Raw genomic sequence first — 15153 nt, forward strand, 5'->3', positions numbered from 1 at the left:
AAAGAAAAGAAAACGCTTAAAACGGAGACTCAGCCCACAGCTGGAAAGGATAGTGCCGGAGAAGAACAGAGAGAGGCCCCTGAAAAAAGAGAAACTAAGACTAAACATTGCCCGTATCACGAAAGAGATGGACACGATCTGCAGGAGTGTAAAGCGTTCTCGGCGAAACCCCTGGAAGAACGTACGGAGTGGATCAAAGACGCCCGCCTATGCTTTCGCTGTTTCAGCCCTTACCACGTCGCCAATCGGTGTAACACCCCCGTACAGTGCGCTATCTGCGGAGACAAGCGTCACAGCGCCGTACTGCATAAGTAGAAGCGGCCACCCTCTAAACCGGAGAAAGAAGCAGTCAACCCAAAATGTACCGTGCTCTGTGGACCTACAGGGGGCGTGTCCTGCAGCAAGACTCTGCTGGTGGACGTCTATAGCCGACGTAACCCACACCTCACTAAGCGCGTCTATGCTATCGTTGACGAGCAGAGCAACAGTTCCCTCGTCACTAGCGAACTAGCCGACGACCTTGGAGCGGACGGACCCTCAGAAAAATACTTCTTGTCCACGTGCAGCGGCGAGAAAGAGGAGAAGTATGGTCGAAGAGTGGCAGGCATTACAGTACGTTCACTTAGTGGAGCAGAGTTCGCCGTACCGACCCTCACCGAGTGCGATACCATCCCACAAGACAAGCGCGAAATCCCTACCCCAGACATGGCAAGGAGTTTCCCGCACCTAAAGGCCATAGCGCACGAAATACCTCCCATAAACGAGACAGCTAAGATTCACCTTTTACTTGGTCGAGACGCGCCGGAGCTTTTAAAAGTCAGGGAGTTCAGAAATGGCCCGAAAGGAGCCCCCTGGGCTCAGCGACTGGCCCTCGGCTGGACCATCAGTGGTCAGATGTGCCTTGACTTCGCCAGTGGTCCCGCACACGTCCTCACTCGCCTCACCAGCCTGTCTACTGTTACGGAGAAAGAACTGGAGACTGGAAGCAGAATTTACGAGCTAGTACCTTGCCCCAACCAGTTCAAGGTTACAGACCCCCTCTTGGAGCGTGCCACTGACGACATATTTAGGAAGACACGAGGTGACAACGAGCCCGGTCTCTCCTGCGAGGACCGTAAGTTTCTGGAGATAATGGATAGAGGTATACACAAGAACTCAAGGGGAAACTGGGAGATGCCCCTCCCGTTTCGTAACGAGCGCCAGACTATGCCGAACAATCGAGTTCAAGCTATGCAGCGCTTACAAGGGCTTCTCAAGACGTTCGGCAGGAAACCCGAAATGAAAGCGGACTATCTGGAGTTTATGGGAAAAATAATCGACAAAGGCCACGCCTCGGCTATCCCAAGTGAAGAAGTTCCGCCTCCTCCCGGCCGTTCCTGGTACTTACCGCATTTTGCAACTTATCACAATACAAAGCGCACCATTCGCGTCGTGTTTGATTCCAGTTGCGAGTTTGAAGGAGTTTCACTGAACAAAGTACTTTTACCAGGCCCTGACCTGATGAACAACCTCATTGGAGTCCTCATGCGCTTTCGCAAGGAGAGGATAGCAGTAATGTGCGACATCGAGCAAATGTTTCATTCATTCTATGTTGAGCCACCACATAGAGACTTCCTTCGTTTCCTATGGTTCGAAGGCAACGATCCGTCAAAGCCCATTATAGAATATCGGATGAATGTACACTTATTTGGCAATGGACCCAGTCCCGCAGTCGCTACCTACGGCCTACGCAGAGCAGCCATTGACGGCGAGGAGGAGTATGGCGAGGAGGCCAAAAAGTTCATTTGCCGTAACTTTTACGTCGATGATGGCTTGACCTCGCTTTCATCTACTCAAGGAGCGACAGACCTGGTTAAGAGTGCGCAAGCCACCCTAGCCACAGCTAACCTTCGACTTCACAAAGTAGTTTCTAATTCTGTGGAAGTCATGGAAGCCTTCCCGGCCGAAGATCGAGCAAAAGACGTGCGTGACCTGGATTTACGCCATGACAGCTTGCCAGCTCAACGTTCGCTCGGGGTATTCTGGGACCTGGAGACAGATGCCTTTACCTTTAAGGTATCTTTACCGGAGAAGCCGTTTACAAGGAGAGGAGTATTGTCCATCGTCAACTCTGTGTACGACCCGCTTGGCTTTGCAGTACCTGTTATGCTCGAAGGAAGAAAAATATTGCAGCAGCTTGTCCATATGGGAGAACGGACGAAGGAGAACAATACCCCCCTAGCCTGGGACGACCCCCTCCCTACCGCGATGATAAATCGGTGGACGCGCTGGAGAGACTCTCTCGTAGAGTTACAGAACCTTTCCGTGCCTCGCTGTTACCGCCCTAAAGATTTCGGCAGCGTGACGTGCCTTTTCCGACGCAAGTCAGGACGGTATTGGAGCCGCAGTCTACCTTCGCCAGCTGAATGAAGCAAACGAGGTGTCTACGGCCCTTGTGTACGGCCAAGCAAGAGTCGCCCCGTTAAATCCGACGAGTATACCGCGTCTAGAACTGTGCGGAGCAGTCCTAGCTGTTCAAGCAGCCCAGAGAGTGATAAAAGAAATCGATCTGAAGATTTCTGACGTGACATACTACACCGATTCAAAGGTAGTACTTGGCTACATCACCAACGAGAGTCGACGGTTCTATGTGTACGTAGCCAACCGAGTCGAGCTGATTAGGAACATGTCTGCCCCGGAACAGTGGAGATATGTGGAGACTGATTTGAACCCAGCAGACCTAGCAACGCGCGGAGTTCCCTCAAGTAAGTTAATGGAGACGAGCTGGCTAGTAGGCCCGGAATTCCTACGCAAACCGGAGAGAACCCTCCCAACCAAGGAAACGTTCACGCTCGTCGAAAGCGACCCTGAAGTCCGAAAAGCAGTGTTCAGCGCCAGTGTGAATACGCACGAAGAGGAAGAACCAGACCTTGGAGCAGAGAGGTTCAAGAAATTTTCTTCACTTAAGTCTCTGCAGCGAGCAGTCGCTAATCTAATTGTCGTTGTCAGAGAGTTCAAACACCGGAGAGACGTTAAAGCAGAAAGAGTTAACCTCAAGAGTAAAGCGCGTAGTACACAAGGCAAACTCAGACCCCCGACAGTCGAGGAATGGGATCAGGCCCTGCGCGTCATAATCAGCAGTACGCAGAGAGAAGCATTCAGTGGGTTGTTACGCGATACCAGAAAAGAACCTGAGCTACCGAGAGAAATCCAAAGTAGCGCCAAGAAGGCTCTCAAAGGCTCACAGCTGTACCGTCTCGATCCGTTCCTAGACAGCCACGGGATCCTCCGCGTCGGAGGCAGATTAAGGAGAGCTCAAATGGAGTATAATGAGAAACACCCAATTGTACTACCGAAGTGTCACTATGTCTCACAGCTAATAGCTAAACACTATCATCATGAAGTACACCACCAAGGGAGACAGATTACAGGAGGTGCAATTAGAAAAGCAGGTTTCTGGCTTATTGGAGGCCATGACGTAGTCACGAAGGTCATCGGAGCTTGCGTCGTGTGTAAGAAGCTGAGAGGACCACACCTAGAACAGCGTATGGCCGACCTCCCGCTAGATAGAACCGAAGTCTGTCCTCCCTTTACCAATGTTGGATTTGATGTCTTTGGCCCCTGGGCGGTGCAAACACGTAAGACTAGAGGAGGAGGAGTAAACGCCAAGCGTTGGGGCCTAGTGTTCACGTGCCTAAGCAGCAGAGCCATTCACATCGAAGTCTTAGAAGCTATGGACTCCAGTGCCTTTATCTGTGCATTGAGGAGGTTCTTCGCACTACGAGGCCATGCTAAACTCCTCAGATGCGATCGGGGCACCAATTTTGTTGGAGCTAAGACGGAGCTTGACACAGCAGCATCCGAGTTAGATGAGAAGAAAGTGGAGAAGTTCGTAACGGAGTGCGGTTGCAAGTGGGAGTTTAACCCTCCCCATGCATCACATTTTGGCGGTGTGTGGGAGAGGCAGATTAATACGATTCGCCGTGTATTGGATGCTATGTTCACTGAGTTAGGCCAGAGTCAGCTTACACACGAATTGCTGGTGACACTGATGGCCGAAGTGGTAGCCATTGTAAACGCCAGGCCGATAGCAGCACTGCCGTCCGACACCGATGACCCGCAGCCTCTGTCCCCTGCGATGTTACTCACTATGAAGACACGCCCAGCCTCGCCCCCTCCAGGCCAGTTCATGCGGACAGATATCTACGCGCGCCGTCGATGGAGACGAGTCCAGTTCCTTGCGGAACAATTTTGGACCAGGTGGAGGAGAGAGTACTTGCAGAGCCTACAGCCGCGACGAAAGTGGACGGAGACGCGGCGAGACCTGTGCGTGGGAGATATCGTTCTTGTGCGATACGAATCACAACACCGTAACGATTGGCCACTGGGACGAGTGTCGGAAGCCCTTAGGAGCGACGACGGCAGAGTGAGGAAAGTCAAAGTAAACGTTGTCAGAGACGGAGAAAGGAAAACCTACCTTAGACCAATTAAGGAGCTAGTTCTACTCCTGACCGACGCAGCTGATCCAGACCAGCAGTAAACGCCAAGAGAATATGAGTAGCAAGGATAAGAATCCTTGGGCGAGGAGTGTGATGAACAATGAACATTTAATCAAAGAGAACCTGATTACGCAATTAAGCTTAGTTTTGTTTTGGTTTAAATAAGATACGTTTCTGTTCTGTTTCATTTATCGAGTTTTTACGCCCCTTTTTCCATGTGCTATTGTTCACAGTTTGAATCAATTACGTAGCTCACCATTCCTGTTTTCTAACCGGTTTTACAACTGTACACGTGAATTGTACCCTTATCAGAGAACGCCCCTTTAGTTTTTGTGGAGTTGGAGTTAGGAGATCTACGGAGCAACATCGGAGTTTTCAGAGCAGTTTTATCTTTTTCGGAGTTACGTAACGTCGGAGTTTCTCTAGCCCTTAAGACAGGATCAGACGTAAGTTTCAGCTTATTGTATTTAGTTTTCGTTTTCCTTTCAATTTTGCTTCTTTTGTAATTAGTCTTAGCCCCTTTTTTGATCTTGTACATTGTAATTTCCCCTTTTAGTTTTCACCGCATGTGTACAATAATTGAGACGAGTTGGTGATCGTATTAAATGCTGTTGAGTCAACTTGTGCTGTTAAATTCTATACTGTGGTTGACACTTCCCGATCTCCAGTGCACAACATCCCGTGTCCGCTGCACTGGGTACGCGACAACTTATATTATTAGCTTTAAACTTCTCAATATATATTTTAAAAGGAAAAACATTTTTCACCTGTATATTCTAAAGAAGAGCCTCATATTTGACCAGAATTAAGCAACTGAAAATTGTGACAACAAATGTGTAAGGAGTGTCAACATGCATGGAATTCAAAGCCACATTTAAAAGGTAAGGCGTGGTTTGTGTTAAGATAAATGAATGAATAAATAAAAAACTAAACAAATAAATAAATAATAAATGAGTAAACCTCAGGCATTCCGCGGTCTTTTCATTGATCAAATTGTGACCTCTGATGCACCTATCACTGTATAAGGGGAGGAAGTGAATGAGGTGGGGATTTGACTTTTTCTTAAAACTTACCGCCAACAGCTTCCCTGCCCACGGGCAAATTATTCCGGTTAAATGCGCAAGAATTCAGTCTCCAAACCGGAACGAGGATCGTGGTCAAATATCTCAAGGTGGAAACAACAACAACAACAACAACAACAAAAACGGTGATAAGCACCCAATCCACCCACACCAATTCTGGATTCCACGCTGTGGATCCGGGATTCCAGTACTAGATTCCAAGATTCTGGATTCCACGCAGTGGATTCCGGATTCCGGGTGCTGGATATTAAATTTTTCGTCAGTGGAACTTGGATTCCAGAATCCAATCGTTAGCGAGATTCCATTCTTCTTGATCTGGATTCCGTTCCAGGTTCCAAAGCCCTGGATTTCGGATTCTTCAAGCAAAACTTTCTTGGATTTTGGAATCCAGATTATTTTACATTTAATCTAACGAATGGTGATAATAAGGAGACACTTTGGTTTGCTATTTTAAAATTTTTGGCGGATAGAAAATATAAAAAAAAAACTTGTAGGTAAACGTCTCCCTTGAAAATGCGCTGCATTTGAGGCACAGTACTGCGGGGGCTACTCCCCACGCGGGTTGTTTTGCACGAAACATTTCTAGAGCAAAAATGCTACTTTTTGAACGATTCAAAATGTTGTCTCGCTATCTAACTGGGCTTGCCATAGGCTGGCCAAGTTTATTAAAAAATACCGTCGATTTTTTCTCCGGGGGTGGGGGGGGATCCCTACCAATTCGTGGTGGGAATTCTGTCGTTTCATTCTCTTAATCTTGACTGTAGACTCTATTTCAGATCAATATCTATAAGGCAAATGCAAGCAAGTACCGTTTAAAATTTAATTTGCTTTGTTAGTTTTAAGAACCAGAATATTGAGAAATGTACTGCTTCTGCTGCATGTTGACAGCGTTTTATGACCCGTAGAATGACAATAATTTCCGATTAGGTCTAATTAGTAACGTCATACTGTCATACTGTGGGGAAAATAACGCTTATTGGTTCCTGCTAAGAATGGCTAACTTGCTTACTTTTATTCATAATGTTGGAATTTGAAAAGTTACTATACAGCCCCGAATTAAAAGTGGTACTATTTTTCTTGTTACAAAAGTCTTTGAAAAGGGTACAATGTTCAAATGAGTTTAAAGGGGCGTCACGGCAGTCCAGTTCATTTTGTTTTGCCAATTACTCGCCCTCAATTGCTATGGAACTTAAAGTAAGCAAAGAAATTACATGTAAATGACAAAATCAGAGATCCGAGACAAACAAATGTCTCCTGAGCATTATTTTTAAAGTTGCAAGCAGCTGGGATCAACTTTGAAAAACTGTTAGGCTGAACAGTTTTCAAAAACCTTCATTTCAATCTCTCAATCTGTTTCAATCTTCTTCAGTTTTGCCCATCCGTGGCATCTGTTGTCTCTGTTATGTTATTTTAACCTTCCTTTAGAGTTTTAAGAGGGTTTTTCACGTTTCTCTTAATTTGACGGGCACTTTGTAATTTCCTAATTTGGCTGAATTTCGTGACAGCTCCTTTAAGTTAATAACTCTCACATGGGATGCTGTGTCAAGCAATGGTCGACGACAATGTGGTGCCCGGACTGACTGTGCCTGGTGGCCTGTGTACAGACCTCCTCTCTCGGAAAAATTACATGATTAAACGAGACTTACCTATAAGTTGAAGTTTGATCGAGATTCTGTCTTGTCATCAGTCCGGAACAAAGGAGATAAAATCGCCTTCGCAAACCCAGTTAAAATCGCCTTCCGGCGATTAGGGACTTGTCAGAAATTAGTAGGGGGGGAGGGGGGGGGGGTGGAAACAGAGGGAGGGTCACAACTTTTTGAGACTGCAGAAAAGGGAGGGGTTATGAAAAATGGGCCGTTAATAGGGGGAGGGTCATGCAAATATGTGTCCGTGATTATGTAGAGGTTCACCCACAAAAGAAAAAAAAGTTCTGTATTTTGTAAAAAAAACCTTGGAGAAATAGGAGAGTCGAGTGATCAGCTGTCAGAATCAGAGCCGGACTGTTATAAATGCTGTCATCTAAAATGTATGTATATGGCATTACAAAGAACAGATTAGAAATATATTTTGAGCTTGCATAATACTGACTCACCCTAATGTATTGCAACAACTACATTTTATCATTTATACAAAAGGGGGAGGGTCATGATATTTTAGGCCAAGGTCAAGGGGAGGGTTAGCAAATTTCACTCCCATTGCAGCGATGGGTCACCTCATTTCCCAACCCAAATTTAAAATTCCCACCCCCCCCTCCCCCCCTGCTAATTTCTGACAAGTCCCTTAATTTGGTTAGGATTCTTGGCCTGGTTCCCAAGCCTATCTGTTGCGTGCCGAAGTACACCGAGTGTTTTTGGTGTAGAGTGGGTTTCCCGCAACTCCAACCCGATACAACAGCATAATAACAGAAAAAAAAGTGTTGAAAGGCCATAGAAAAAGCGAAGAATTTGATCCTAAGTCAACGTGCCGCTGCATCGTCGTACAGTGTATATCTAAATCTAAATGTCTGATCTGCAAAGGGCAGTACACATGCAGCAGCCCATCTTCAGCTCAGCAGATGTAATAATCGTCTAGTGAATCATCGTTTCCCGGGGAAGTCAGAGACAGAGTCGAGACACTGGTAAGCAGATTGCTACCTTTTAGGGAAGAGATCTGGTAAAGCATTTTGCCAGAATTCATGAGAATTTAAGTCATAAAACTGAAGCATTTCCAAGCAGCAAGACCCCCCCCCCCCAGTTCCATTACCCCTCCCTGCTGGGTGATGTTATTGCAATCGAACCAAAAATTGTGGATGGTTTCATGATGAACGTCCTGTAACTTGTTAATTTCGATTCCGTGTACTGTTAATCACTGTAAGAGGATAAAGAAAGCTTGTTTTGTTTTATCATTCATGAGAGAGTTGACAACTTAGAAATGGACGGTGAGTACATGCCTGGGGTGGGGGCGGGGGGGGAGGTACACTCTGATATTGGCTATACGAGATGTGCCGATAGATAGGGTATGGTTTTTGTTCTCTCTGTTGTAAACAGGATATATAATTTTGCACAAGTCTGTCCTAATGGTAAACAGCATATTGCCTGCCAATTGAGTTGATTTGTTGAATTAAATGTATTTGTGCTCCAAGTATACAAAAGCAATGACTATAACGTGAATTTTCTTGATTGCAATTGTCAATTAATGACTTTAAAACATGACGGCATTCATTTTGTCCTTTGTCCTAAACAGGGTAATGAAATTGAGGTTGTTGTCCTAAACAAGGTATGAATGTTGGGATTTTGTTTTTTGTCCTGAAATTTAGGAAAGGGTCAGGCTTTTAAACTGTTATCTTGAATTTAATAAGCTTCCATGAGTTTCTGTATCCAAAAACTTTTTGATGTCTTATTTCCTTCTTTATTACCATACAGCTGTGAGGTAAGGGCCGGTGCCTACGGCAATACTGAACTTAAGAAATAAGAAAATGATGCCATCAAAAAATTCACACCGAATTTTACAAACATTTTGCTTGCCTGAATAGAAGAGCTACAAACATTTTATCTTGTAATGAAGCTGGCAAACTTTCAGTAAAATCTTAAATATTAATGAAAATATTATAAAGTTTTGGTTACACCTGATAGTCTACCTGATGCCAGTATTGCAAAACAATGCCTTTTACTTGTAAATCAACCAGCAAAGACTGGAAAATTGTCTTCATTGTTCTCCCTTAATGAAAAAGTCTGTAATATTCGTGTACGTGTAGAACCAACATTACAGCGGTTACCAATCACACACCCACTCGAAGGGTTTTAGTCAGTGGTTGATCGTGGTATTTACACTTTCTTCTCTCATAAATTCTGCAAAGACGTGCAAGAATATTCTAATCTGGATTCTACACTAAGCTAGTTCTGCAGCTTACAAACTTCATTTCAGGGTCCGAAATTGCGCCCTCCTGGTCGCCAATGCGACTAAAAATTTAGTCCTGGCGACCAGAATTTCATAGCTGGTCGCCAGCTGGCAACTTGTAAAGCTGGTTGTTATTGTGGACTTTAAAGTTCGGAGAAACTGATTAAGAATTGAAACCTCGAAGCTATTTGCCAACAAGTGTCTTCCTTTTTGTCCTGCTGATATTTTTTAATTGAAAGTGAAACAAATCTTCTTGTAATAATACCTCCAGGACAGCTACGATCAATACGAGTTGAACGTTTCCAAGCCGCCATGTTGTTTTCAGCTGAAATACGGTAAGTACGTTATGTACTTTGTGGACTGGTACGAGTAATGTGGCACAGTTGTGGCCTAGTACAAGCAACAAGGCGGCTTGACTCAAGTTTGACTCATGTTTATGTTTCGTGTTTCGTGGTAGTTATCGGAAGAAATAGAGTTTTGATATGATCAGTGCAGTCATGGGCAGACAGCTTTCTGTTCCTATGTTCTAGGTTAAATAGCTTTATATCTCCAAAAAGTAATTTGTGGAAAAATAAGACTTCACTTGTACACGAACGGTTGCTTTCTGGTATCGAGAGCGGAAGTAGTGCAATTTTTGAGCATAAAAACGCCCATACCATGTATTTTTTATTCGTGTTGAACTTTTATTTGAAAAAAAGGGAGGGGGAATTTTTGGCGACCACAATTTGCCCTCTGGCGACCAGAAATTTATACTTGATCGCCAGTTGGCGCCCCTATTAAAAAGTTAATTTCGGACCCTGCATTTTCACTCAATGTTCACTTTTCGAAGAAAGCCTCCATAATTATTCAGAGGAAGAATTTTTCTCTTCTTGGTTACACCTTATTTATTTCATTTCTTAAAACTTACCGCCAACAGCTTCCCTGCCCACGGGCAAATTATTCCGGTTAAATGCGCAAGAATTCAGTCTCCAAACCGGAACGAGGATCGTGGTCAAATATCTCAAGGTGGAAACAACAACAACAACAACAACAACAACAAAAACGGTGATAAGCACCCAATCCACCCACACCAATTCTGGATTCCACGCTGTGGATCCGGGATTCCAGTACTAGATTCCAAGATTCTGGATTCCACACAGTGGATTCCGGATTCCGGGTGCTGGATATTAAATTTTTCGTCAGTGGAACTTGGATTCCAGAATCCAATCGTTAGCGAGATTCCATTCTTCTTGATCTGGATTCCGTTCCAGGTTCCAAAGCCCTGGATTTCGGATTCTTCAAGCAAAACTTTCTTGGATTTTGGAATCCAGATTATTTTACATTTAATCTAACGAATGGTGATAATAAGGAGACACTTTGGTTTGCTATTTTAAAATTTTTGGCGGATAGAAAATATAAAAAAAAAACTTGTAGGTAAACGTCTCCCTTGAAAATGCACTGCATTTGAGGCACAGTACTGCGGGCGCCCCTATTAAAAAGTTAATTTCGGACCCTGCATTTTCACTCAATGTTCACTTTTCGAAGAAAGCCTCCATAATTATTCAGAGGAAAAATTTTTCTCTTCTTGGTTACACCTTATTTATTTCATTTCTTTGAATTACTCCTTGGCAGTTTGCCCACAGCTCCCTTGTTCTCTTATGATGGAATATTACTTAAAAACGTTTTCTACAGAAAGTTTTTTCAGTTACCTCGATTAGCCTGCACAGACTGTTAAGGTTGTTTTAACAATGTTATCCTTTATGTCAATGAATTTGGAAACACCTCAGAAAAATTGTCATTCAGAATAATATTATTGTAAGTCTTCGCTGTCCAAGTGGAATGATGAGAGAGGCAGAGAACCTTCTCTGGTATAGTGCATCAAAATACCATGGAAACAGTTGATTGACGTCTGAGAGAAAAAACCTTTCAAGGGCACATTACTGCAGGCAGGGCTCTGTAATTAACTTGAAATTTCCCAATAAGGAAATTCTAATAAAATTACCTGCAAGTTGAAAAATTGCACTAACATTTAAATATCTGAAAAATATAACAATATTGTATGACACCAATCATGGTTGTGAAAGAAGCCATATTCCTCCACTGTATTCTTGTCCTGGGCTCCCACATTCTCAAAAGTTGGAGCTGAGATAAGTTTGAGAAAATGCCCATTTTGGCACTATGTTAATGAAAATATCATCAGTATCACTTCTGTAGTTCTAGTTAATTTAATTTGGTTATATATTTCATGCCAGTGACATTAACATTTTGGGCTTTATATCACTTAAAAGTAAGAATATTATGGTTCATAATACTAACCCTCTTATTATTAAGCTGTTACCCATCTGGGCCCTCTTAAATAAAACTGAAGTAAGGGTTTGAAAAATCTACACAGTTACAGCTTGGGTTTGCCTCTAAAAGGCATGCAGTTTAACACAAGATAGTAATTAGAAACTGTGTCAAATATTTGGAAGATGCTAAATGCCATTGAAGAGTTTTTTCTTTTCTCTCTCTTTCTTTTTTATCTATCTTAATTAATTTATTTGTTTATTTATTTTAATAGATTTTTTTTGATGACTTTTGTTATTGAAATTGAAACGGGCAGACATACATGACCGAAAACTCCAGAAAGTCTTTGAATTTGCCCATTCTGCCACTTAAATGAAGTTGAACATGAATTACACTTTCTCTTCAATTATAATCTTTACGATGGTCTTCGATCTAACTTTTACAGTAAAATTAGTAATAGATACCCCCTTTTTAATAATTTTGACAACAATGAAAAAACCCTCTTCATATTTAACAACATCGATCCTATATCTACAAACTTACAGCTGCTTATAAATAATACATAGATATACATTCATGTATGGAATATAGACAAAAACTTGTTCTTTAATTAAAGCCTTTATTTTGATTTAAGATTTATGACATAAATAATGTAGGTAATACCATGTGCTCGCGTGGGGATACTGAAATAAAGTTGCTGCTGTTGTTGTATTGAGTGAATTGTCAGGTCAGCATAGCAGCATTAAGTTTGTCAGTTCAACAGGTTGCCTCCATAATGCCACACTAAGATATAAAAATTGGACCATATGCATAATATTATGTGTTGCTTGAAAACTTGAAATCCATTGCACATTTTCCCCATACATTTCACAAATAGCTGCAAGTTTTTCCTGTCAGTAATCCCAGATGATTCTTTATAGGTGCACAGTGCCGAATGACCATGTGCATATGCATCATTCAATGCAAAAACAAACCTTATAATCAACAAAACTCAGGGATACACGACAATCTTTTTTAATAACAAAATACAATACATGGAAAATAACAGTCACTAAAGGGTAATATCTAGTATACAAATGATACAACAAAGAAAAAGAACCAAAAAGAGAAAGAAAAAAACAACTAATTGCCTCTTTCGAACTATGTTATTTTTTTTTTCTATGTCATTAATTACTGAACTCTTTTTTCCCCCAGACATGATGATTGCCTTGGCAATAGTAGTTGCAGTTGCTGGAATATTGTTTACCACACTCTGGATTAAGTTTTGTGGTAAGAAAGATAGCTTCCCGAAACACTATTCACATGATAATGGACGTCCTATTGATTCAACAGAGGAGATTTGGAGAATAGCTCATGACAGAAATGAAGATATTATTGCCAATGCTCTGGTGTTGAGATCCAAAAAACCAATAAAAGCAACTGACGTGAAAAATGCAATGAGACTGCTCACAAAGAGACACCCCATGCTACGCATGCACCTTAGAAAGAATCAAGATGGAGTTTACTGTTTTCAGAAAATGGACAAAGTTGATGTCGACATGAGGCAGCTGGATACTAAGGACTGGCAAAATGTTATGGAGGAAAGTTTGTTGGAGAAATTTGATTCAGAGAATGGTCCCCTTTGGAGGTTGACATTCTTGCCAAATGCTAGGTACAAACCAGCCACTGGAGGTGATGTCAAGGATATGACATCATACCCTAATGAGTGCATTTGTATATTTGGTTTCCATCATATAATAATAGATGGGCCATCGTTTGCTAGAATGTTTGCAGAGTTCATTAACTATGTAAACAAGTTAAGTAACAAGGAAGAACCCAAAGTATCTTCAATGGCATTGCTACCACCATTTTCTGTGTACATACATGAAGCTGTTAAGGGCAGATGGTACCATCACCTACTGGCAGCAGCTATGGACATTTTGAGCTTAATACCAGGCTTTCCTGCCTTTATGATGGTTGCAGTGGTAGGGATTAGTGGAAAAGGAAATGTCTTCACTAGAAAACATGGAGTTGAGGTGCAAAGAAATCCTCAAATTCAACCAAGAACCAAGATTATTCCTCTAGAGTTCTCAAAAGAGGAAACAACAGGCCTGTTAAAGAAGTGCAAAGAGCATCAAACAACAGTGCAAGGCGCAGTTCAGACAGCAGGTTGTGTTGCAATGACATCTCTGCTAGAGAAGAACGAGTGTGAAATAGAATGTGGAATAACAGTGAATGCTAGGCGATTCTTCAAGTCCACAGTGCCAAACGAGTATGCAGGGCCATTTGTAACCAGCATTCTGTGTAAAAACACTTTTGACACTTCACTTGAGCATGAAAAATTCTGGGAAAGGGCAAAGAGTGTCTCTGAAGATATCCATGGTAGGCTGAAGAAGAATGAGCACATGGAAATGGCCCTAATGTTTTACTGCATGGCTCCAGTGCTCAGTCAGTATTTTTGTAGGTCAGCTAAAAGGGACAATGAGCATGGTAACCGTTTCAGGCACCTGATGGTCTACACTAATCTAGGTTACTGTAAATTTCTGGATGGATCTCCAAATGATGATGTCATCCTACGAGCCAGCTTCGGCTGCACTGCTGAACACGAACGAGGAAGCATATTTGCTAATAATATTGCCACATTTAATGATCAACTGTTCTGGACAGTTGTATATTACAGCAACATAACAAGTGAAGCTACGGCCCAGAAATATGCTGATTTAGTCAAAGAAACTATTTTTAAGGCAGTTAAGGGTTAATTTACATTTGTTACCTCTGAGTAAATTCACTACAGCATTAAAAACACGCAAAAAATTTAAGAGCAATTTTCTGTAACAGTCAAGCAAAGTGGGAAATGAAAAACTTTGACACCCCCCCCCCCCTCCCTCCCTCAAATATTGCGTGTCTAAAAATGCACTTTGTTCGGGTTCCTTCTTAACTGTTGTCATGGTAGCACCAATTGTTTGTTGGTGGCAAAAAAACCTCATGTTCAACTCAAACTGTTGTAAAAAGTGCAAAATGTGTAGCTGTGTTTCTCAAGTCCATTAAAACGCTACAACTTGAAGCCGATATAATACGATCATTCTAGTTTACATTTATGTATATTGCTCTTTATTAGTCTTGCTTGCGTAAGCAGCGAGACTCATAATCTGCAACGCGTTTTCCCTTCGGGTGTGGGGGGGGGGGGGGGGGGGGGTGTATTCCCTTATATAGGCAATATAGGTATGTGCCGCGCCATAGGGTATGTTTTTTTTTACCGATTTTGGTCTGAAATAGGGTATCAATTTCGACCACTTTGGTCGTAAATAGGGTATGGTTTGTCCAGTCTTGAATTGGGTATGTTTTTTTAGAAGAATTAGCTACTTCTTCATCATTTGGTGATAAGATCATTTCCCTTTTAATGTTTACGCCAACTACCGTGTACATGCCGTAACAGCTTGTTACGCACTCCGGTCACGCGCTGGGCTCCAGGG

General features: G+C 42.5%; 3 protein-coding genes across 3 annotated transcripts; all 3 read left to right on the forward strand.

Annotated features, from left to right (window-relative positions):
• Positions 1–1050: 1050 nt before the first annotated feature.
• Positions 1051–2409, forward strand: LOC140940809 (uncharacterized). Its single transcript, XM_073389770.1, has one exon. The coding sequence runs from the start codon at positions 1132–1134 to the stop codon at positions 2407–2409; it is 1278 nt and encodes a 425-aa protein (XP_073245871.1). The 5' UTR covers positions 1051–1131.
• Positions 2410–2665: 256 nt separating this feature from the next.
• On the forward strand, positions 2666–4519 carry LOC140940811 (uncharacterized). The gene has a single exon (XM_073389772.1). The coding sequence runs from the start codon at positions 2666–2668 to the stop codon at positions 4517–4519; it is 1854 nt and encodes a 617-aa protein (XP_073245873.1).
• A 3389-nt stretch (positions 4520–7908) lies between these two features.
• LOC140940448 (uncharacterized) lies at positions 7909–14690 on the forward strand. Its single transcript, XM_073389425.1, has 2 exons — positions 7909–8177; positions 12896–14690. The coding sequence occupies exon 2, from the start codon at positions 12898–12900 to the stop codon at positions 14437–14439; it is 1542 nt and encodes a 513-aa protein (XP_073245526.1). The 5' UTR covers positions 7909–8177; positions 12896–12897; the 3' UTR covers positions 14440–14690.
• Positions 14691–15153: the final 463 nt, after the last annotated feature.

This window comes from Porites lutea, chromosome 6, assembly GCF_958299795.1.
Source record: "Porites lutea chromosome 6, jaPorLute2.1, whole genome shotgun sequence".
NCBI classification, from domain to species: Eukaryota; Metazoa; Cnidaria; class Anthozoa; order Scleractinia; family Poritidae; genus Porites; species Porites lutea.

Bases quoted from the DNA above. Each gene is read 5' to 3' on its own strand.
- LOC140940809 (XM_073389770.1), top strand. From the start codon at position 1,132: ATGGATAGAGGTATACACAAGAACTCAAGGGGAAACTGGGAGATGCCC.
- LOC140940811 (XM_073389772.1), top strand. From the start codon at position 2,666: ATGTCTGCCCCGGAACAGTGGAGATATGTGGAGACTGATTTGAACCCA.
- LOC140940448 (XM_073389425.1), top strand. From the start codon at position 12,898: ATGATGATTGCCTTGGCAATAGTAGTTGCAGTTGCTGGAATATTGTTT.